The following is a 25,330-nucleotide window of genomic DNA, read 5'->3' as shown; positions in this document are numbered from 1 at the left end:
CTCGGGAAGTGGTGGGGGGGGTAGCCACGGCAGCAGTGGGTGGTGTGTATACACTGTGATGTGGGTAGTTGTGAGCAGGGCCACAAGACTGGGTGGGCTCCTTGTCCACTGTTGTTGTGGGGTGGTGGGCAGGGCCACAAGACTGGGTGGGCTCCTTGTCCAACAATTGGGATGAGGGTCAGGTCATCCCAGGGTTTGTCAGGGAAGCTGGAGGATATTGGCCTCATGCTCCCGGTGTTGGCCCTGGTGGCCAGGGGTTGTAGGGCTGATCTGGTGCAGGTTGCCATTGGTGGTGGCTGGGCTGCCCATTGACCACTGTCCCTGTAGTGGGTCTGTTCCCACTGCCTGTGTGTGTGTCCTGCAAGGAGCATCACATTGTTCCAAAGATCCAGGCTACATGGTCAGGTAGCCTGCTGGACCTGGGGGTCTCCCACAGGAGGATTCCATTGGCATCAGCATGGTCCCTGTAGGACCCAATGTCCTTTGGCAGTGTCCTACTGGTATACATGACACCTTGGCTCTGATCACACATAGTCGAGCCTGCATTATACATTCTAGCATTTGCATCACTTTTGGGTGTCCTGGTTTCAACAGACATGGTTACATTAGGCATTTCACATTCTTTATCATTATTGTTAAGCATAATAAACTTGTTCTTAACCTTACTGACACCTGCATTCATTTCATTAGTCACATTAATTAAACCAGCACCACAATTCATGGTTACATTGCATACATTTTCATACTTGCACCCTTTAATTGCATCTTTAGCTTTAAAGTCCATGTACTCAAAATAGTTGAAATTTCCCCTTTAAATTTTTTTGGTTACCGGTCTCCTTGAAGGGGGCCTTCAAATCCGGTTGGCCACTGATGTCACATGATGCTCCTCCATGTTCACCCGTGGCATGGCGGAGGCCATTTTGATTGTGTTGTTGTGTATGCATGCCTGTTTACTGTGTGATGTCTGTAACACTGTTGTGCAACACTGAATGTACCCTTACACTGTACATACCTTGCCTGTACACCAGAGGGTGCTGCTGCCATTTTCTGGTCTTGTTGCAGGTAGGCTGTGGTGCTCTTTCCTTCCACAGGTTCGATCCTGGATGTTGGGAATTCATTTCTTTCGTCGATGTTCACCTCCTGGAGTGCTGCCCTGGCCCGGAAAGTGGAGTTTGGATCCTCGGTCTCGGAGATTTTGCCAGGGTGCTGTGGGCAGTCGAGCTGGACAGTGGAATCTCCGGATGCTGCAATGGATCCATGTTCGAGGTCGATTGCCGGAGCCCAGAGGCCTGGGAGCAGCTTCGCTTGGACAGGATGCCGTTGTGGTCGATTGGCGGGATTCATCCAATGTTCTTCAAAGGTTGCTTGGCTCATCACAGACTGGCTCGCCCCTGTCGCTCTCCATAGAAACTGGGACCCCGTCGACGTCTACTTTCATCATGCACGGAAAACTTTCGGTGGAGCAGGTATGTGTTCCATACTTTTCTTCCGGGGTTGAGCAACTTCACCTTCCTCTGTGTCGGAGCCCCGGTCAGCCAACTCATCAGAGACACGGTGAGTAAAGCTTTCTCTGCACATCCTTTGAAGGTGCCTTTTCTCTTTGCATGCATAGTCTTTAGAGCGGCATAGTTGGGCCCTGTGGTTTCATCCACAGCGCCAGCACGGGGCTAGCCGGTTTGCCCCATGTGGCGGACTCAAGCTGTCGGGACTCGGGGCAGCGTTTCTGCCCTTAGAAGCATCAATGCGGTGCACTGCTCTCATCGGTTTAGCATCCCTTAGTGCTTCATTTAGGTGGTCGCCAAAGTCGCACGGTGCAGCCAGTCTCCTTAAGTGTTCCAAACTTTCATCCCAATCTTCCCCATCGGTAAATTGATGAAAGATGCTGAGATTCGACATACTGAGCGTGTGGTTCATGACCTCGTATTCCCGTCGCCAGTTGTAGTGTATGTAGGCACCTTTAGTAATGACTCCACGAGGCAGAGTATGATACTTAAACTGTGTGGACCTGTAGTCCTTTATTTGCAGCTCCTGAGTGCAGACAACAAGCTGTGTGTTCCTTTTTATACTGGGTTACCTGCAGTGTGCAGCTAACCGTTGGGTCTCCAGCAGCAGCACCCTCTGGTGTACAGGCAAGGTGTATACAGTGTAAGTGTACATTCAGTGTTGCATAACAGTGTTACAGACATCACACAGTAAACAGGCATGCATACACAACACATTCAAGGTAAGGCTTCAAGCCAGAACTTCAAAACATGTGAAGTGTTTCTGCCCCCACTCCACTCTCCCACCCTACTCCCCCCAGCCCTCCACTGACCTCAGTTACAGACAACGCAAAACTGCTCAAATCTGGGAAAACACCCTCTAAAGAGCTTTCAGCGGTTGGGCAACACCAGATAGTTCCCATTATAGATTGAAGTGTCAGCCCCTCATCCCTTCCTCCTCTCATATCCCTTCCTCCTCATATCTCTTCCTCCTCACACACCCCCCTCCTCACACACCCCCCTCCTCACCCCCCCTCCTCACACACACCCCCCTCCTCACACACACCCCCCTCCTCACACACACCCCCCTCCTCACACACACCCCCCTCCTCACACACACCCCCCTCCTCACACACACCCCCCTCCTCACACACACCCCCCTCCTCACACACACCCCCCTCCTCACACACACCCCCCTCCTCACACACCCCCCCCTCCTCACACACGCCCCCCTCCTCACACACCACCCCCCCCTCCTCACACACCACCCCCCCTCCTCACACACTCACCCCCCCTCCTCACACACTCACCCCCCCTCCTCACACACTCACCCCCCCTCCTCACACACTCCACCCCCCCTCCTCACACACTCCCCCCCCCTCCTCACACACTCCCCCCCCCTCCTCTCACACTCCCCCCCCTCCTCTCACACACCCCCCTCCTCACACACACTCCTCCTCCTCACACACCCCCCCCTCCTCACACAGCCCCCCTCCTCACACACCTCCCCTCCTCACACACCCCACCCTTCTCACACACCCCCCTCTCCTCACACACACCCCCCTCCTCACACACACCCCCCCTCCTCACACACACCCCCCCTCCTCACACACACCCTCCCTCCTCACACACACCCTCCCTCCTCACACACACCCCCCCTCCTCTCACACTCCACCTCCTCCTCTCACCACCCCCCCTCCTCTCACACCCCTCCTTATCGCACCACCCCATACTGAAACAATCGGGGCTAGTTCAGGAGCTGGTTTAGGATGCAGAGGGCTCTTTCCCTGAGCAGCTGGGTTGGGGGAAGGGGTGCGATGGGAAAGGCTGAAGACCAGGTGTGAAATTTTCATGGCTGAGATCGATAGATTGTGGTTGGGTAAGAGTATCGAGGAATATGGAGCAAAGGCAGGTAAATGGAGTCGAGGTACAGATCAGCTATCGGCTGGCGGAACAGGCTTGAGGGGCTGAACGGCCTATACCTGTTCCTATGTAGTTAGATCTCTGCTGGGCAGCCAACTTACTACCATTTTGATGAAGGCAAAGTAAAAATAAATGTATACTTTATTTTTCAAATGTCAATGGGGGGAGAAAGTATTCAAATTTGACGATGTAAAAATAAAAAGCAGGTTTTCTCTGCTGCCTATTGAACAAGTTGGGCCCTGATTTCGTAAGGATTCCTGCTCTTTTTTTTCCCTCGCTTCTCCTGTTCACAATTACCTCAGAATAAATCAGATGCGATTATTTGGCCAATGAGCTGACTGATCATTGAAGACTGAATTTCCGTTTGTTAATAGGAACACGCAAAACCAAATTGAGCATTCAGTTTTGGCGAGAGGTCCATATATATAATGTCAACTTGTCTGTTCCCTCAACAGAGGACGCTGCAGTGTGTGTTTCCAGCATTCTCTGTTTTTGTTCCAAGTTCACCCAGTGCCCAGTCTCTATCTCCTTCATCAAAATATTTGCACCGAGCAATTTACATAGTTCAACATCACCGTCTGCTGGTAAATAGCTAGAACTACACACACACATAAATCTCTTATTGTCCCATAAATGAAAAGCTGCGAAGCCCAACAACCACACTCTACTTGAAAATGATTTTTATTATATTGGAAAAGGCACGGTAAGTTTAAGTAAAGTGAAATCTGCTCTGTTCCTACTCACTTTCATTCTTGGTTAACCCAATTCAGCGTTTAGACCAAACCAAAGCAAAAACAAAATACTGCGAATGCTGGAGATCTGAAATAAATATAGCAAATGCTGGAAATACTTAGCAGGTCAGGCAGCATCTGCGGAGAGAGAAACACATTTATCATCATTTTTTTTCCTCCGAGATCTCTGCGTTCCTCCAAATCTGGCCTTTTGCACAATCCTAATTTCATCACTCCACCACTGGTGGCCGAGTCTTCAGCTCCCTGGGCCCTAAGCTCTGAAATTCTCTCCCTAAACCTCGCCACCTTTCTATTTCTCTCCTCCTTTAAGAAGCTCCTTAAAACCTACTACTTTTTGTTGTGTATCTGTAAAGCATGCATTCCCATGTTCCGCCACCAGGGAGCGCATCCTCTGAAGTCCCAAGGGATCCCAGCATCCCTTGGGAGCACTGTATATAAGCTGGCCCCTAAGGCCTGTTCCTCACTCTGGAGTGCCTTAATAAAGACTGAGGTCACTGTTACTTTAACCTCACTGTGTGCAGTCTCATCTGTGTTAGGAACACAATATTTTCCTGTCCTAATATCTCCTTCTTTGGCTCGGTGTCAAATTTAGTCTAATAACGCTCCTGTGAAGCGCCTTGGGACGTTTTTACTAAGCTCAAAGCGCTATATGAATGTAGGGTATTCAGATCTGTCACAGTTTAATCTCGCGAGGCATCTCCAGTGAATTATTAGCAGCAGAGGTTCATTGTTCGTCCCGGGATGAACAATCTCCCATAGGTCACCTTTTGGCTCACGGGAGGTGTGGTGGGGCCTGTGGAAGCAGCTCTCTGAGCTGTGCACAGGAGAAGATTATGTGGAGAGTGCCTGAATCATAACAGAGCATGAGCCTCACCAAGGCCCCAGAGCTAAAGGGGATCGATCCCTTATTGTCCTGGAACTAGGGATCCCCTTGGAGCTGACTTTCTTTGTCCCATTTCCCCTTCCAGTTGGCCTAATCGGGGCAGGCACACTGGTGCTAACGACCCCCAACTTGGGAGGTCCACATCCATGGCTGCATTAAGCCAAGAGTCAGGATCTCCCGCTCTTCACACGGTGTAAAGGTCCCAGAAATCCATCCCCAGAGTGGTTGGTTTTCCAGACCGTACAAATTCCATTCAGTTTTGTGGAACATAGGAACAGGAGTAGGCCATGCAGCCCCTTGGGCCCGTTCTACCATTCAATTAGATCATGGCTGATCTTTATCTTAACTCCATCTAACCAACTTGGTTCTGTAGCCCTCAATGCTCTTACCTAACACAAAGCTATTAACCGCAGCTTTGAAATTTCCTATTGAACTCCCAGCTTCAACAGCTTTTTGCAGGAGAGAGTTCCAGATTTCCGCTAACTGTTATGTGAAGACGTGCATCTTGACATCATCCCTGAATGGCCTATCTCTCACTTTAAAGTTATGCCCCCTTGTTTTGAACATTCCCCCCCCCCACCACAGAGGAAATAGTTTCTTTATCTACCCTATCGAATCCTTTAATCATCTTAAACATCTCGATTAGATCAGCTCTTAGTCTTATGTATTCAGGGAAATACGAGTCTAGTCTATGCAACCTGTCCTCATAAATTTAACCCTTTTAGCTCCAGAGGTGCGGTGCCCAGAATGGAATGCAGTACTCCAGATGCAGTCCCAGAACTTTATGTAACTGCAACATAGCTTCTACTCCTTTGTGACACAAGGACTCCATTTTGTTGCACCCAGGGGCAAATCAGCTGCAGGATGGTCAGACACAGAGTCGCGGGCAAGGTCGGGCTGCCACTACCTCCACTTCACGGACATGCTGTACTGCGCTGAGAACCAAATACGAAGTAAGTCCCTCCCTGACTCTCTCCACCGCTCTAACCTCCTTTAAGACACTCCTTTAAACCTACCTCTTTGACCAAGCTTTTGGTCCTACTATCTCCTTATCCGGATCGGTGCCAAATTTTGTTTGATAATTGCTCCTGTGAAGCGCCTTGGGTCATTTTATTACATTAAAAGCACGAAATAAATGCAAGTTGTTGTTGTAAGTTGCAATCTCTGCTTTGCAACCTATGGTGTCAAATTTGCCAATTTGATTGTGTACAGGAACGCTGAGAGGATTAAAGCAGATGATATTTGTGTCAAAAACTGAGCTCCGTGTTTAATGTTCCCACAAACAGTGATGAACACTGGAGAAAATGGCCTCACAGTCTTCAGAGTCCTCACAAAGGAAGGCCAATGGGTTTGGCTCCAATCCAATGGCCATCTGACCTACAGAAACAAGTCCCCAGAATATGCCGCAGTGCCTCAAGAGGAACTCAAGTAAGTTACCTATTTTTTAATAGCATTTCTATTGGAATAGTTCTTCAGCTACAACATGTTGTCATAAACTTGTACATATTGGGCTGGATTTTTGGTTTTCAGCAGTAGTTTTACGCCAAAATTACCATTTTCACTGCGCCACTGGTTCTAGACCTAACTTTCAGCCTTTACGTCTGCGGTAAAGTCGGCATTGCACGAGGATTGGCGGCACAAATCGCAAGTTTCGCCAACTTTAGTCCGGGGCCGGTAGCGCTGTGAGAGAAGCCTTGGGAGGGGGGACCGGCTCCTCTTATCCCCGCTGCTCCTCCGGTGGTGTTCCCTCCTAGGTCAATAGGTCAGCACTCAAGGCCTTCATAATTAGCACCTGCAAAGAGACACTTGGTCACTTGACCAGGAAACACCAAGACCAGTTCGACAAGAATGACCAGGAGATCCAGGAGCTAATAAACCGCAAGCGCAAGGCTTTCTTGAACTGGAAACAGCAAGACAACTCGAGAGCAAAAAAGCAGCTCTACAAACATCTGAAGACCGAGGTCCAACAGAAAACCCGTGACCTAAAGAACAGATAGTGGGTGGAGAAAGCGCAAGAAATCCAGCAACTAGCCGACAACCACGACGTGCGAGGATTCTTTACGGCCCAAGCACCCAAGGCCCTATCCCACTGCTGGCCAAGAATGGAGAGGTGCTCATCAAGGACAGAGAGGCAGTCAGTGCCTGCTGGAAGCAGCATTTCGCTCTCCTTAACTGAAACTCTGTCTTCGACGTGAGTGTCCTCGACTTCATCCTGCAGCATGCTACCCGCCACCATCTCAGCACAACCCCAGTCTGGCACGAGGTTGAAAAGGCCATCCGACAACCGAAGAACAACAAGGCCTCAGGAGCAGATGGAATCCCTGCCGAAACACTAAAACATGGCGGAGAAACACTATTGGCACGGATTCATGACCTCATTTCTCTTATCTGGAGAGCATGCCGGGAGATCTCGGAGATGGTGTAATCATGACCATCTTCAAGAAAGGTGGCCAGCCCGACTGCGATAACCACAGAGGAGTCTCCCTGCTGTCGGCCACCGGGAAAGTCATCGCAAGAATCCTCCTCAATCGCCTTCTCCCCGTGGCTGAAGAACTCCTCCTAGAGTAGCAATACAGATTTTGCCCACTAAGGGGCACAATGGATATGATCGTCACCGCACGGCAAATACAAGAGAAATACAGGGAACAGCATCAACCTTTGTTCTTGGCCGTCTTTGACCTCACAGAGGCCTTCAACACTGTTAACCGTAAGGGATTATGGAGCGTCCAAAGTTTTCATCATCCTCCCCCTGCTCCACGATGACATGTAAGCTGTGATCCTGACCAGCGGGTCCACCACAGACCCATTCCACGTTCGGACCGGGGTCAAGCAGTTCTGTGTCATTGCACCAACGCTCTTCTCGATCTTCCTTGCTGCAATGTTCCATCTCACCCTCAGCAAGCTCCCCGCCGGAGTGGAGCTAAATTACAGGACAAACGGGAATCTGTTCAACCTCCACCACCTCCAGGCCAGATCCAAGGCTGCCCCATCCTCCATCATTGAACTATAGTACGCAGATGATGCTTGCGTCTGCGCACACTCGGAGGCCAAACTCCAAGCCATCATCAACACCTTCACCAAGGCATACAAGCGCAGACTGTCAACAAAGGCAGACGTCGACGACGAGGGCCAACACTGCCTTCAGTGCATCAGTGCAGCCTTCGGTCACCTGAGGAAGAGAGTGTTTGAGGACCAGGATCTCAAACCCGGCACCAAGCTCATGGTCTATGGAGCAGTGGTGATACCTTCCCTCCTATATAGCTCAGAGACGTGGATTATATACAGCAGACACCTCAAAACACTGGAGAAATACCACCAACACTGCCTCCGCAAGATCCTGCAAATCCATTGGCAGGATAGGTGCACCAACGTTAGTGTTCTCGCTCAGGCCAACATCCCCAGCCTCGAAGCATTGACCACGCTTGATCAATTCTGTTGGACGGACCACATCGTCTGCATGCCTGACAGGAGACTCCCAAACCAAGTGCTCTACTTGGAGCTTCAACACGGCAAGTGAACCCCAGTTGGGCAGAGGAAACGCTTCAAGGACACCCTCCTTGAAGAAGTGCAATATCCCCACCGACACGTGGGAATCCCTGACCCAAGACCGTCCTAAGTGGAGGAAAAGCATCCGGGAAGGCGCTGAACACCGAGTCTCTTCACCGACAGCAAGCTGAAGCCAAGCGTCGACAGCGGAAAGAGCACGCGGGATCCCACCCACCCGTTCCTTCAACCACTGTCTGCCCCGCCTGTGACAGAGACCACAGGTCCCGCATTGAACTCTTCAGTCACCTGAGAACTCATTTTTAGTGTGGAAGCAAATCATCCTCGACTCCGAGGAACTGCCTAAGAAGAACAAGGGAGGGGGGGGAGAAACAAAAAAAAGCAAAAAAACATTCACAAAACATTCAAAAAACCCTTGCCTACTAAATCACTGTAAAATAATTTAAAAATAAAAACTTTAACTTACCTTTTTGCAGGTCTTCATACTTACTGCTACTGGCAGGGCTGCACCGATAGGTTTGTACCCGGTCGGTATTCTGTGTGGCGGAGAGTGCCGAAGATACGACGGTAACGCAGTCCGTGGCATTGCACGTCAGTTCACGTCGGCGCACCTCTCCCCGGCGGTACGTGGAAGCGCCGTTACAAAGAGGTGGCCGAGGATCCCGCCGACTGGGTTTTCACCGCGGAGGGTCAAATCGCGGCAATAACACGGTTGCAAAGTCGGCGAAAATCCAGCCGTTTGACTAGTAAACAATATTGTTCAAAGAATATGATACTAGAACCCAATTTTTTTTAACAACCGATGATTTTTCTCCCGGGTTTCTCGCACCAGTGTCCTAGAGAGTAATCTTTAAATTCCTGGGAACTCCAGGACAACCCAGGACTATTGCCCAGTTGTGTCCAGCTTCACTTGAACCTGCAGCTTTAGTTTAACTGCAGTCAGTACACACGGGTTTCAGGGTACAAAAAGTAATTGGACATTAACGAGATGCTATTTACTTATTTATTTACTCACGTTTGTTCTTGCATTCACTGCGCCTTAATGATGTGAGAACTAGTGAGTAAGCCCAGCTGTTTCCTCCTGAAATAAACGGAGCATTTAATACGCTGGCACACATTCCTTGTGGAAACTTTAATTTTTTAACTTGCGCCAATTGATGTTGGTGCAAGTGGTTAATGGTTATCGCCTTTTTGGCTAATAGAAGCGACTGCCCTTTAATGAGCTCAATTTTCCCCAGTGATTTGGGCCGTGTTTTTGCCACACGCTGCTTTTTTTGGCGTAAGATTAAAAAATTAAAGTTTCCACAAGGAATGTGCACCAGCGTAACTCAGTGAGTTACAATTTTTTTAGGTTAGTTTATTTTTGCGTCATAGGGGGCGTAACCTGATGTCTGCACCAGTTTTTGTCAATTATGTAAGTTTGCCCAAATAAAATTTCCCCTCGGTCGGCGTATGTGACCACTTCGAAAAACCTTCTGGTGAGTTAAGGAAAAACAGCGCGGATTGAAAAGTCGCCGCAGAAAGGCGCCATTGTTTTTCAGCGAAGTTTTGGAGGGAGTCAAGAAAACTTAAATATGCATAATAAAGATTCCATTTTTTTTTACCTTATAATGCAGAAAATGGAAGTTTGATGGAATTCTGCAAGTTTTCATTTTTTTTCAACTGACGCGCCACCACCAAACGCCTGCAAACAGGGCTGGAGGGTTGGAGCGCCGGCCGGCAGAATCGGTCCCACGCCCGGACACGGGCTTGGGGGCTCGGCTGCAAAAGAAGTCCGGAGCTGGGGGAAGCAGTGGAACACATACGGAAGGCATCAGAAGTCTGCACTACACATCAAATGTAGCCCGGGGGCTGGGAAGGGGGTGGGGGGGTTCGGGAGGAGGGAGGGGATGGGGGATTCCCGATCACTGCGTCTGCTCATACCTGGGTGTGGTCCATACAGACCTTGTGGGGAGAGAGAACAAAGAACTTGTCTTGCCCGCCTGCCGTTTTGAGCTTCTTGCAAACATTTAAACATGGGAGCAATACTGACAATGCCATACTTTGTGCAAGCCCTTTGCATGCTGGTGCTGCGGAAGAGACAACTGATTCGACGTAATCTCATGAGGAACCTCACAGCCCGTAGAGTGATGGGCAGGAGGCCTTACCCACATCGGGTATATCGAGACAGGCATTCGTACCTGCACCTGAGTGATACAGACTGTGTCAGAAGGCTGCGTTTCCGCAAATAAATTGTAGCTAAGATCTGTGAGTTAGTAAAAGCAGACCTGCAACCTAGAAACATCAGGAGGACTGCTTTGTCAGCTGAAGTGAAGGTTACAGCTGCACTTTCATTCTATGCATCTGGATCGTTCCAAGCTACAACTGGGGATGTGTGCGCCATTTCTCAACATACAACACATGTCTACATTCGGCAGGTGACTGCTGCACTATATGCCTGGAGGAAGGACTACATAAAGTTCCCCATGACTGCCCAGGCATTGCGTGACAGGGCTGTGGGATTCTCCAGGATTGCTGGCTTCCCAAAGGTACAGGGCTGCATTGATTGTACCCACATCATCTTGCGAGCCCCTTTTTGGAGAATTCCGAGATGTACAGGAACAGAAAAGGCTTCCACTCTATTAATATGCAGCTTGTGTCTGACGACATGCATCGCATCATGTCAGTTGATGCAAGATACCCTGGGAGCACCCATCCGTTCATCCTATGCGAGAGCTTTATATCTGCCATGTTTCAGCAGCAGTCAGAAGGGCAGAGCTGGCTATTGGAAGACAAAGGATATGGCCTTGCCACCTGGCTCATGACGCCCCTACGCGTGACCCGGACAGAAGCTGACCGGGAATACAACATGTCGCAGATTGCGATGCGCAGCATCATAGAGAGGATTATTGGCATCTTGAAACAGCGTTTCCGATGCCTAGACCATTCCGGAGGCTACTTGCAATACTTCCCTGAGATTGTCGGTCAGTTCACTGTTGTGTGCTACATGCTGCATAACTTAGCCATCATGAGGCAGCAGCAGCTGGTAGTGGAAGACCCACCTGAGGTGAGAGTGGCTGATGATAATGATGAGGAAGATGCAGGTGACGAGGAGGAGGAGGAAGCCATGCAGCTACCTGAACCCAGAGCACGATGGCGGTGGAGTGCAGGCCGTCGTGCCCCTTTAACGTGCCCCTTGAGCCAGCAGCTCATCCGTGAACACTTTGCTGCCTGAAGGCTCAGCAACAACTATTCCACATGGACCATGTTTACTGGTTGGACCTGTTCCATAATGTTGTGTTGTGTGAATGGAACAAATGATGGAAATGATTCTTATTTACTTCAAAATGTTGTGTTCATAATGGGACAAATAATGGAAATGATTCAATTATAATTTAAAATATATTTTATTCAAAAATTTAACAAACATTTGTTTGTACTTAACTTTAATAGAAGAATATCTTTATCAAACTTTAAAGTTTTCACTTAAGATCACTTAAAAACTTTAAGATCAACTACTAACTTTTAAATTTACATAACTTACAAAAAACTTTTAATTTGAGAATAGTTGCAACAGTAACAACAATAATAACAACAACAGCAAAGAAAGGCCGCACTCGTCTCCTCCACTTTATTCTAAGACTGCCCGCTGCGCTTGGTCTTGGTGACTCCACCCCTGCCCGCAGGCGGTGGCGCAGTGTTTCTCGGGTTGGTACCAAGCTTATTCTCTCGAACATCTCTGGTAATGCGCACCTCTTGAGGTGGGGGGGGGGGAGGAGGGATGTGGGATGGGGGCAGCTGGTAACGTGGAAGGCCCGGCTTGGGCCTCTTCAGCTGGTCTGGGGATTGGAGTGGGAGTGGCAGTTGATTCTGTCAATGGGCGCAGGGTCTGGGCGTGTCCCCTTATTGCAGCAGTAAACTCCAACATTCCCTCCCTCGTGCCCTGACAGTGTCTGAACTACCTCCAACATTCCCTCCCTCATGTTTGCCGAAGGTGTCTCACCTATCTGCGACATGCCCTCCCTTATGTTGAGCAAAAGTGTGTCAACTACCTGCAACATTCCCTCCCTCATGTTCCCGGACAGCGTTCCCATTTCTCTTGAAAGTGTTGTTACTTCTCCCAACAGTCCAAGTACCTCATCACCCACCCCCACTGATGGTGTCCAGGAGTGATCATAAGAACATAAGAACATAAGAATTAGGAACAGGAGTAGGCCATCTAGCCCCTCGAGCCTGCTCCGCCATTCAATAAGATCATGGCTGATCTGGTCGTGGACTCAGCTCCACTTACCCGCCCTCTCCCCATAACCCTTAATGCCCTTATTGGTTAAAAATCTATCTATCTTTGACTTGAAAACATTCAGTGAGCCAGCCTCAACTGCTTCCTTGGGCAGAGAATTCCACAGATTCACAACCCTCTGGGAGAAGAAATTCTTTCTCAACTCGGTTTTAAATTGGCTCCTCCGTATTTTGAGGCTGTGCCCCCTAGTTCTAGTCTCCCCTACCAATGGAAACAACCTATCTGCCTCTATCTTGTCTATCCCTTTCACGATTTTAAATGTTTCTATAAGATCACCCCTCATCCTTCTGAACTCCAAGGAGTAAAGAACCAGCCTACTCAATCTATCATCATAAGGTAACACCCTCATTTCTGGAATCAGCCTAGTGAATCGTCTCTGTACCCTTTCCAAAGCTAGTATATCCTTAAGTAAGGTGACCAAAACTGCACGCAGTACTCCAGGTGCGGCCTCACCAATACCCTGTACAGTTGCAGCAGGACCTCCCTGCTTTTGTACTCCATCCCTCTCGCAATGAAGGCCAACATTCCATTTGCCTTCCTGATTACCTGCTGCACCTGCAAACTAACCTTTTGGGATTCATGCACAAGGACCCTCAGGTCCCTCTGCACCACAGCATATTGTAATTTCTTTCCATTCAAATAATATTCCCTTTGACTGTTTTTTTTCCCAAGGTGGATGACCTCACACTTTCCGACATTGTATTCCATCTACCAAACCTATCCAAATCTCCTTGCAGCCTCTCTAAGTACTCTACACAACCCGCTTTCCCACTAATCTTAGTGTCATCTGCAAATTTTGTTGCACTACACTCTGTCCCCTCTTCTAGGTAATCTATGTATATTGTAAACAGTTGTGGTCCCAGCACTGATCCCTGTGGCACACCACTAACCACTGATTTCCAACCGGAAAAGGACCCATTTATCCCAACTCTCTGCTTTCTGTTCGCCAGCCAATTCTCTATCCATGCTAATACATTTCCTCTGACTCCGTGTGCCTTTATCTTCTGCAGTAACCTTTTGTGTGGCACCTTATCGAATGCCTTTTGGAAATCTAAATACACCACATCCATCGGTACACCTCTATCCACCATGCTCGTTATATCCTCAAAGAACTCCAGTAAGTTAGTTAAACATGATTTCCCTTTCATGAATCCATGCTGCGTCTGATTGATTGCACTATTCCTATCTCGATGTCCTGCTATTTCTTCCTTAATGATAGCTTCAAGTATTTTCCCCACTACAGATGTTAAACTAACCGGCCTATAGTTACCTGCCTTTTGCCTGCCCCCTTTTTTAAACAGAGGCGTTACATTAGCTGCTCTCCAATCCGCTGGTACCTCCCCAGAGTCCAGAGAATTTTGGTAGATTATAACGAATGCATCTGCTATAACTTCTGCCATCTCTTTTAATACCCTGGGATGCATTTCATCAGGACCAGGGGACTTGTCTACCTTCAGTCCCATTAGCCTGTCCAGCACTACCTCCCGAGTGATTGTCTCAAGGTCCTCCCTTCCCACATTCCTGTGGCATGCAAATTTTGGCATGGTTTTTGTGTCTTCCACTGTGAAGACGAAAGCAAAATAATTGTTTAAGGTTTCAGCCATTTCCACATTTCCCATTATTAAATCCCCCTTTTCATCTTCTAAGGGACCAACATTTACTTTAGTCACTCTTTTCCGTTTTATATATCTGTAAAAGCTTTTACTATCTGTTTTTATGTTTTGCGCAAGTTTACCTTCGTAATCTATCTTCCCTTTTTTTATTGCTTTTTTAGTCATTCTTTGCTGTTGCTTAAAATTTTCCCAATCCTCTAGTTTCCCACTAACATTGGCCACCTTATACGCATTGGTCTTTGATTTGATACTTTCCTTTATTTCCTTGGTTATCCACGGCTGGTTATCCCTTCTCTTGCCGCCCTTCTTTTTCACTGGAATATATTTTTGTTGAGCACTATGAAAGAGCTCCTTAAAAGTCCTCCACTGTTCCTCAATTGTGCCACCGTTTAGTCCTTGTTTGCAGTCTACTTTAGCCAACTCTGCCCTCATCCCACTGTAATCCCCTTTGTTTAAGCATAGTACGCTCGTTTCTGACACAACTTCCTCATCCTCAATCTGTATTACAAACTCAACCATATTGTGATCACTCATTCCGAGAGGATCTTTTACGAGGAGATCGTTTATTTTTCCTGTCTCATTACACAGGACCAGATCTAAGATAGCTTGTTCCCTTGTAGGTTCTGTTACATACTGTTCTAAGAAACAAATCCCGTATGCATTCTATGAATTCCTCCTCCAGGCTACCCCGTGCGATTTGATTTGACCAATCGATATGTAGGTTAAAATCCCCCATGACTACTGCCGTTGCTTTTTCACATGCCTCCATTATTCCCTTGATTATTGCCCGCCCCACCGTGAAGTTATTATTTGGGGGCCTATAAACTACGCCGACCAGTGACTTTTCCCCCTTACTATCTCTAATCTCCACCCACAATGATTCAACATTTTGTTCATTGGAGCCAATATCATCCCTCACATTTAGGTAGAGTGTTTTCATCCTAGTTTTTAAACCATGATTTTTAGTTTTGACCCCTCCTGCAGCCCTTTTATATTCAGTGGCCTTTTTTGTTTCTTGCCTTTGGTTTCTCTGCCCTCCACTTTTACTCATCTCTTTTCTGTCTTTTGTTTTTGTCTCCTTTTTGTTTCCCTCTGTCTCCCTCTATTGGTTCCCATCCCCCTGCCATATTAGTTTAACTCCTCCCCAACAGCACTAGCAAACACTCCCCCTAGGACATTGGTTCCGTTCCTGCCCAAGTGCAGACCGTCCAGTTTGTACTGGTCCCACCTCCCCCAGAACCTGTTCCAATGCCCAACTAATTTGAATCCCTCCCTGCTGCACCACTGCTCAAGCCACGTATTCATCTGTGCTATCCTGCGATTCATACTCTGACTAGCACGTGGCACTGGTAGCAATCCCGAGATTACTACTTTTGAGGTCCTACTTTTTAATTTAGCTCCTAGCTTCTTAAATTCGTCTCGTAGGACCTCATCCCTTTTTTTACCTATGTCGTTGGTACCAATGTGCACCACGACAACTGGCTGTTCTCCATCCCTTTTTAGAATGTCCTGCACTCGCTCGGAGACATCCTTGACCCTTGCACCAGGGAGGCAACATACCATCCTGGAGTCTCGATTGCGGCCGCAGAAACGCCTATCTATTCCCCTTATGATTGAATCCCCTATCACTATCGCTCTCCCACTCTTTTTTATGCCCTCCTGTACAACAGAGCCAGCCACGGTGCCATGAACTTGGCTGCTGCTGCTCTCCCCTGATGAGTCATCTCCCTCAACAGCACTCAAAGCAGTGTATCTGTTTTGCAGGGGGATGACCAGATGGGACCCCTGCACTACCTTCTTTGTACTACTCTTCCTGCTGGTCTTCCATTCCCTAGCTGGCTGTGGATCCTTCTCATGCGGTAAGACCAACTCACTACACGTGCCACTTATGTCATTCTCAGCATCGTGGATGCTCCAGAGTGAATCCACCCTCAGCTCCAATTCCGCAACGCGGTCCGTCAGGAGGTGGAGTAAGGTCAATGCTCTTCGCACTCATTGCCATTATCTGAACCACATCTGTTAGATCCTGCACTGCAGGAGAGCACGGTCGAGCTCTCCTTCCCCTCCTCACCAGCATTGCAGTGGGATCTGCAGCCTCGACAGTGGGGACCTGGATGTGCCTCGCTGCACCCCATTGGGACCCGCAGCCTCAGACGGTGGGAAACCATGGAATGTCCCACCAACATTCAAACCATTACTCAGGGAAGGTGCTAGTACCTCAATGGGTGGCACCTGCACCTCCTCCAAAGTGAGTACAACAGGGGTGACTTCATCCATCCCCTCCCTCTCCTCTTCCCCCCCATGCTCTTGATCTGGAAGGTGGGATTGGAAGATGTTCTCCCCTTCAGGCTCATCCTCATCTGAATCTTCCACTGCATTGTCAGCGTTGGCCTCAAGTTCTGCAAAATATAACAGAACAGACAAATGGTTAGCAGCAGAGGAGGGGGCAGGGTGGTTGGCATGAGTAGGCTCACACAGTGCAGGCAGCAGGCTGATTGAAGGACCATGATGAATGCTAGAAAAATGCATTAACCGAAGCATAGCTGATGGAGACATCCTCGTGAACCGAAGCTTGGCTAGCCCACGCAGTACTTAACATTTAGGAAAGCCAGACTGTGGAATTTGCAGGATAGTATGTGGGCCCAGCTCGTGCAGTGGGGTTGCTTTTCTCCAGGCAGGACCCATCAAAGCAGCGACGCTCTCTTCCAAGGGTGTCAGTGGGTGCAGATTTGCCCGGCCTCTTCCTGTTCGAGTTCTTTCTCATTTGTGTGCCACATTCCTCTGCAAAGATGAAAATATAACTTTTTAGAGAGGGTGTCTTTCTGCTGGGTGGGTCATATACAGATGGTCACATTTACAATTGCAATTCCATTGAAAAATGAAAATATTATACTAATACTTGACCAAGGTCCTGCCAGTTATTTTTGCACTGGCCTCCAGACCTCGGGGTGGTCACCATTGCACAGTAATCTTCTGCAAGTTGGTTCCAACGTTTCTTCATTTATTTTAATGGAACTTTGATGTGACCTCTGCTGGTGGCCAGCTCATGCTTCAATCACAGTAACTAGTGCCTCCACTTCGTCCTGTAAGAAATTCTTGGTCCTTGCGCCGCATATGCATCTTGTATTGCAGCTCCAATTTTTCCAATGAGAATGAAAGTTCTCACACTCAACTGGCCCTTTAAAAATGGCCGATTGCAGCCCGGGAGCTGTACTGCGCATGTGCGTCCATAGGAATCACGTCCAAAAAGTAAGTTTTTTTGGTGCAGACATTAGGCTCCCCCCCCCCCCGAGGCTACAGGACAGGCTACACGGCGGCAATTTTTAAGAATTGAATGGGGAATCTTGGCACATTTATTTTTGGAGCAGTTGGGGCCTAGAAAAACGGGCGTAACACTAGCAATACGCCAAAAAATGGCTTTGGGCAAAATTGAGCCCTAAATGTGGATGATTTAAGTGATGGGGACTGTACTTAAAAGCCAGTGACCACACAGCAGTATGTTCTGTGCATGTTATAGTAATGTTTCTCATTTTTCCACAGGGATGCTGAGGGGTCCAGATCTGTGCACCTGAGGAACCAGTCCAATCCTGACCAATCAGACAGCAGCGACAGATTAGTGTACAGCAACTGCAACAATACCTCGCTGCAGTTGAAACATCTGTATGAGCAGCATCTGGCAAAAGAAGGAAGAGAGGAGAAATATGAGCCCGATAGAAACAATGGTGGCATTAACCAAAATGAGCCGCTTAATTTTTGCACATCATTTCCCAGGGCTCCAAAGGTTTCCATGGCAAATGATTTATGGGTATCGGAATATTCCAGGGGTCCGCCGAATTCACAGCCCCCGAGACCCGCGGAGAGGATAAGTAACGTACCTGTACGGGGGGCTAAACCCTTCTGCGGCAGAAGTAGACTGCTCTCCGAGCCCCAGCTCAGGGGTAATGCGGAGGCCTCTGGCTTTCAAAATGTAGCCCAGAGCTTCAGGGGCATCAGAGAGGAGGTACAGCAGAGCCAGTCGTACTGCGCCTTGCACTACACTGACCTGGAGGGCTATCCGTCTGAAAACTGCAAATCAGAAGATGACGCATCGGTCGTCGATCTTGTGACTCAAAGACCGAAGGAGCCTCCCGCGGGGTACCGCGACAGCACGGAAATGTTCCTCGGGGTGCACGTCAAAAGTGAATACAATCCCGACCCGCACAACGGACTGGATGGGGCCTTGGGATCTCCAAGTCGTCTGTGGGGCGACGGTGGAGAAATGGGGAAGAAGATGGCAGCGAGCTTCCCGGGGCAGTTGAAGTGCGATCCCAACACGCTGGAGCAGTTGCCACCCTGCGAAAAACTGAAGGCTCTTTTCCCAGCTCCATTCTGCGGGGCTAGCGCAGCCAAAGGCAACAGCCTGTGGGCAACGGGCAGTGCCTGTAGCCACAACAGGCCGTCGAAACACAGCATAGACATGGCTCACTTCAATCCGCAGAGAGCCACCCATTCCCGTTGCACTCTCAATGACCAACCCGCGGACTGTTTGCAGGCACATGTCTTCTCACGCCATCCAATCCAGGACAAGGGCCCCAGTCAGGAGGCGTATAAAGTACCGCTGCAGTTCAAAGGTCATGACCTAATCCACACGGTCATCAAACGAGAGCCCTCGCCCTCTCCTCCTTGGTCCTGCGATAATCCACACGACATACAGGCAGCCTTGCAAAGAAATATGCCCAGCTGTTTGATAAATGCATTGACTCACAAAATTACACAGAATGCATATTTGTAATTTTTGCTTTAAAAAGAAGAAACCATCACGTTTTTTTTTCAACTGTTCTTGACTCCGAACATGTTGCATGAAAGTATTTACTTTGCTGTAAATTCTGATGTATCACTCATCGCCGTTTATTTTGCAATTTTGTCTGAAGATTTTTATTATATAATTTGCTTATGACGATATTGCATGTCAATGTTAACAGTCTTGGAGCACATGAAAAAGATGAAATACGATTTTAAAAAGTCAGTTGTGTCTGAGGAACCCACAGTTAGAACAACAACTAATTTTATTTGTTCAGGGATATAGGCGTCGCTGGCAAAGCCAGCATTTATTGCCCATCCTTAATTACCCTTGAGAAGGTCCTTGCAGTGAAGGTATTCCTACACTGCTATTAGGAAGGGAGTTCCAAGATTTTGACCCAGCGATGATGAAGGAACAGCAATACATTTCCAAGTCAGGATGATGTGTAACTTGCAGGTGATGGTGTTCTCATGCGCCTTCAAGGTGGAAGAAGTCGCAGGTTTGGGAGGTGCTGCCAAAGAAGTGAGTTGCGGCAGTGCGTCTTATAGATGGTACGTATTGCAGCCATGGTGAACTGGCGGTGAAGGGAGTGAATGCTGAAGTGGGTGGATGGGGTGTCAATCAAGTAGGCTGCTTTGTAGTGATAGTGTTGAGCTTCTTGAGTGTTGTTGGAGCTGCACACATCCAGGCAAGTGGAGAGTATTCCATCACACTCCTGACTTGTGCCTTGTAGATGATGGAAAGTCTCTGGGGAGTCAGGAGGTGAGACACTCGCCGCAGAATACCCAGCCTCTGACCCGCTCTTGCATTTATATAGTGCCTATAACACAGTAAAACATCCCAAGGTGTTTCACAGGAGCGTTATCAGACAAAATTTGACACTGAGCCAAGTAAGGGGATATTAGGACAGGTGACCAAAAGCTTGGTCAAAGAAGTAGATTGTAAGGAGCATCTATCTCAAAGGAGAAGAAAGAGGTAGAGCAGCGGGAAGGTTTAGGGAAGGAATTCCAAAGCTTAGGGCCTAAACTTCTGAAGGCATGGCCGCCGGTGAAATGGAATAGAACCCCGATTTTAACCCTGCTCCCCCTAGGAAATTGGGTGGGTGGGCAATTAAAATTGTAGTGATATCCGCCCTCCTGTATGGCTCAGAGACGTGGACCATATACAGTAGACACCCCAAATCGCTGGAGCAATACCACCAACGATGTCTCCGCAAGATCCTGCAAATCCCCTGGGAGGACAGACGCACCAACATCAGTGTCCTCGATCAGGCCAACATCCCTAGCATCGAAGCACTGACCACACTCGATCAGCTCCGTTGGATAGGCTACATTGTTCGCATGTCTGACACAAGACTCCCAAAGCAGTTGCTCTACTCAGAACTCTTACACCGCAAGCTAGCCCAAGGTGGGCAGAGGAAATGTTTCAAGGACACCCTCAAAGCCTCCTTAATAAAATGCAACATCCACACAAATACCTGGGAGTCTCTGACCAAAGACTACCCTAGGTGGAGGAGGTGCATCCGGGAGGGCGCTGAGCACCTCGAGTCTCGTCGCCAAGAGCATGCAGAAAACAGCTGCAGACAGCGGAAGGAGTATGCGGCAAACCAGTCCCAACCATTCTTTCCTTCAATGACTGTCTGTCCCACCTGTGACAGAGACTGCGGTTCCTGTATTGGACTGTTCAGTCACCTAAGAACATAAGAACATAAGAATTAGGAACAGGAGTAGGCCATCTAGCCCCTCGAGCCTGCTCCATTCAACAAGATCATGGCTGATCTGGCCATGGACTCAGCTCCACTTACCCGCCCGCTCCCCGTAACCCTTAATTCCCTTATTGGTTAAAAATCTATCTATCTGTGATTTCAATATTTTCAATGAGCTAGCCTCAACTGCTTCCTTGGGCAGAGAATTCCACAGATTCACAACCCTCTGGGAGAAGAAATTCCTTCTCAACTCGGTTTTAAATTGGCTCCCCCGTATTTTGAGGCTGTGCCCCCTAGTTCTAGTCTCCCCAACCAGTGGAAACTCTGGTCTCTCTACCTCTATCTTGTCTATCCCTTTCATTATTTTAAATGTTTCTATAAGATCACCCCTCATCCTTCTGAACTCCAACAAGTACTCAATCTATCATCATAAGGTAACCCCCTCATCTCCGGAATCAGCCAAGTGAATCGTCTCTGTACCCTCTCCAAAGCTAGTATATCCTTCCTTAAGTAAGGTGACCAAAACTGCACGCAGTACTCCAGGTGCGGCCTCACCAATACCCTATACAGTTGCAGCAGAACCTCCCTGCTTTTGTACTCCATCCCTCTCGAAATGAAGGTCAACATTCCATTCGCCTTCCTGATTACCTGCTGCACCTGCAAACTAACTTTTTGGGACTATTCGTCGGGGACTTGGCCTGGAGGGTGGTGCACGGAGCAGTGCCTTGCAACAAATTTTTAAGCCGGTTCACGGACTCCCAGGCCGCCTGCAATTTCTGCGGTCTGGAGGAGTCCGTGTTCCATGTTTTTATTGAGTGCACGAGGTTGCAGCCCCTGTTCCATTATTTGAAGGGGCTGCTCCTGAAATTCTGGCTGCACTTCAGTCCCACTCTCCTGATCTTTGGGCACCCTGTGCGGAGGGGAGCGGGTAGGTCCGAAGGCCTCCTCGTAGGACTGCTCCTGGGCACGGCCAAGGGTGCCATCAGCCGGTCCAGGCAGCGGGCGGTCGAGGGGGACGTTCAACCTGACTGCCTGCCTCTCTTCCACTCTTACATCCAGTCCAGGGTGTCCTTGGAGATGGAGCACGCGGTGTCCACCGGTACGCTCGCGGCCTTCCGCGAGAGGTGGGCACCGGAGGGACTGGAGTGCATCATCACGCCCGGCAACCAAATTTTAATTTGATTTTACGTTTTAAAGTTTAATTTGTTTTAATTGCCGGTGCTTTTAGTGTCCCCTTCCCTTTTATAGGGGGCACTGGGAAAATTGTGATTTTAGTGCCCAAAAAAAAACAAAAAAAAAGAAAAACACAAAAAAAAACAAAAAAGGGAAAAAAAAGGGCCTTGTAAATGTCTGGTGTGTCACCCAGGTCGGGTGGCACGGTTTAATGTTTTATGTTTTGCAGGTAGACTCTAAAAGAGTTTCATGCATAAGGACCCCCAGGTCCCTCTGCACCACAGCATGTTGTAATTTCTCCCCATTCAAATAATATTCCCTTTTACTGTTTTTTTTTCCAAGGTGGATGACCTCACATTTTCCGACATTGTATTCCATCTGCCAAACCTTAGCCCATTTGCTTAACCTATCTAAATCTCTTTGCAGCCTCTCTGTGTCCTCTACACAACCCGCTTTCCCACTAATCTTTGATTTCCAACCTGAAAAGGACCCATTTATCCCGACTCTCTGCTTTCTGTTAGCTAGCCAATTCTCGATCCATGCTAATACATTTCCTCTGACTCCGCGTACCTTTATCTTCTGCAGTAACCTTCTGTGTGGCACCTTATCGAATGCCTTTTGGAAATCTAAATACACCACATCCATCGGTACTCCTCTATCCACTATGCTCGTTATATCCTCAAAGATGCTCGTTATATCCTCAAAGAACTCACTTTTAGAGTGGAAGCAAGTCTTCCTCGATTTCGAGGGACTGCCTATGATGCTACCTTGCCAGAAGATCTATACTTCATGGTGAGTCTGTGAGTGTTAACATGGTTAATTTACATTTAAAGTTATTGCAACCAAGCCTGATCTAGCCTTCACCTGATATCCACACACACAGATTTCCAGCACCGGGTCACTGGACAGCAACCAGGAGAGATGGGATGAATTCCATCCTAGAATGACAACACGGGGGCTAATTGTAATGCTCCCTGTGATGCACAATGAACTCAGCACAGATTAGGGATTGAACCTAGGACCTTCCTGGCTCAGTATCACACCTGGTGCTTGGTTTATTCCTCTTTAACTATCTAATGTATGGTTCTTTGCATTGTTCTACTGTGCACACGGTCCAGACAGCATAATGTGGATAGTTGCCCTATTCTTTTGCAATGGAAATAAGGAAATGAGCTATCTCACATTGGGACATTCTTCTACAAGAAAGACGCTATGTAAATGCAAGTTGTTGTTGTATCCAACGCATAGAATAACAGAATTTGAGGGTGAGTTGCAGGTATGTATTGGATTCCTCTTTGGGCTTGTGTGTACCATCATGAATGTTGAACTCCTGCCCCGCCCAGCCAACAAACCCTCTCTATAACAGAGTCACGGTAGTGTAGTAGTGTAGTGATTATGTTACTGGACTAGTAATCCAGTGAACATGAGTTAAAATCCCAGCATGGCACTTTGAGTCGAGTTTAAAAAGTGCTGGTGTCAGTAAAAGTGACCACGAAACTGTCGGATTGTCATAAAAACCCAACTGGTTCACTAATGTCCTTTGGGGAAGGAAGCCTGCTATCCTTACCCGATCTGGTCTATATGTGATTCCAATCTCACACCAATGTGCTTGACTCTTAATTGCACTCTGAAAGTGGCCTAGCAAACCACTCAGTTGTATCACTACCTACTCGAGGCAACTAGGAATGGGTAATAAATGCCGGCCTTATCAGTGACGCCAACATCCGAAAACTTTTTTTTACATGCCATATGTGCCTGAAACACACCGCTCTTTTCTATGTAATAGTTACAACAATCACAACTATCATTTATATAGCACTTTTAACGTCCCAAGGCAAGATGATGTAAGATTTTTTTTCGCGGTGTCTGAATCATAAATATCAAGAAGAACAGAAGCTGATCACAAGAAAACAATCATGTCAAATTGTTCCGACACCATCATAAAATACAAGGACCATGCTCTACCAGGTTATAAGTATCTTAATCTTAACATGAGATTATTTTCCATGCAATCATACTCACAATACATCATTTTGATAGCACATATAAGAACGTCAGTGTTACTTTTAACAATAAATATTGCGCCAGTGTCAAAATTAGGGTTTTATTTTTAAGTGATTTTCTTCCAGTGCGTTCATGAAAGATTAAACCTGTGATCTACTCCCTGCAGGATTATAGGATGTCATCCACAGTAAATTACTGGGCGGCATGTAACAGTGCTCGGTACATCACATATTCATTGTGATCATCCCTACATGGTGTTTCATTCCAGGCCCAGGCAGGTTCCCCTAAAGATAAACATAATCTTCTTCATTTAGTGTGTCAATATCCTTTTTTTTTTGTGTGCTGCCTCTTTCACTGATTTACCATCACCATACAAGAAAGGAAAACGATTATGTCTAGTCTATTAAATCAAGTATTAAAGAGACAACGTTTTGAGAATAAGTTTTGCTCCACGACTGTTTACTGATTGCTAAAGTGTGCTGTCAATGTTGCTGCTCATTTCTTGTAACTAAATGTAAAAACAGCAATAATGTACAGAAAGCAACAGTTATTTATGTAATGACATTATTTAGTTTCAACATATATGCAATATCCTTAATACTTTGCTTTTTTTTTAATTAAACTTTTTTTGGGGAGGGGAAGGGTGGGCGATCAGCAAACAAGCACTTTCAGGTCAAGTACAGGATGATACGCACACTAAATGACCCACTACTCTGCTGCAACAATGTGCCTTCCTTTAAGCCAGCTTCGTAAAAATACCCATTGCTACGGCAAAGAGATCTTTGCCAGCTCGTATCTATGACTGTTGAATCACTGCTCCCTGCCAGCTCCACTCGTCCCTTTAGAAGAGCAGCATGGGTTTTGCACCGATTTGTTCCATAGTAACTATTGCTCACTTTAGAGGTTATTGAAGTAGCAGATGTATCTGAGGCTCTTTGCACATTTTTTTAACTATATTTTATATTCAGGACTAGTCAATCTCAAGTGGTGTTGCACACGCAGAGTCAAGACCTAGTGTAGCTTGCAGGTGATGCGGGGTGATGGAGGGAGAGCACAATAATGTAATTCAGTCCACATTTTAAAGTCATATATTCTGTCCTTATTTTTACATTTCCATTATAGATTCCTGTACTACTCTTCTAACAGGAATGGCCTGTGAGATATTAAACATTAAACCTCTCAGGTAGATGTAAATGATCCCATTCAAAGAAGAGCAGGGAGGGCCTCCCCTGG

At 47.6% G+C, this 25,330-nt stretch overlaps 1 protein-coding gene across 1 annotated transcript in view; it reads left to right on the top strand.

The window, feature by feature from the left end:
• LOC139264061 (aryl hydrocarbon receptor repressor-like) overlaps window positions 1-7,036 on the top strand; it is a 286,011-nt gene extending 278,975 nt beyond the window's left edge. Inside the window, exon 8 of the mRNA XM_070880159.1 lies at window positions 6,862-7,036. Within this exon, the coding sequence (XP_070736260.1) occupies window positions 6,862-7,036 (175 nt within the window). The remainder of the gene's footprint in view (window positions 1-6,861) is intronic.
• Window positions 7,037-25,330: the final 18,294 nt, after the last annotated feature.

Source organism: Pristiophorus japonicus, chromosome 5, assembly GCF_044704955.1.
Source record: "Pristiophorus japonicus isolate sPriJap1 chromosome 5, sPriJap1.hap1, whole genome shotgun sequence".
Classification (NCBI taxonomy): domain Eukaryota; kingdom Metazoa; phylum Chordata; class Chondrichthyes; family Pristiophoridae; genus Pristiophorus; species Pristiophorus japonicus.
This window is presented reverse-complemented; position numbering and strand designations above follow the sequence as displayed.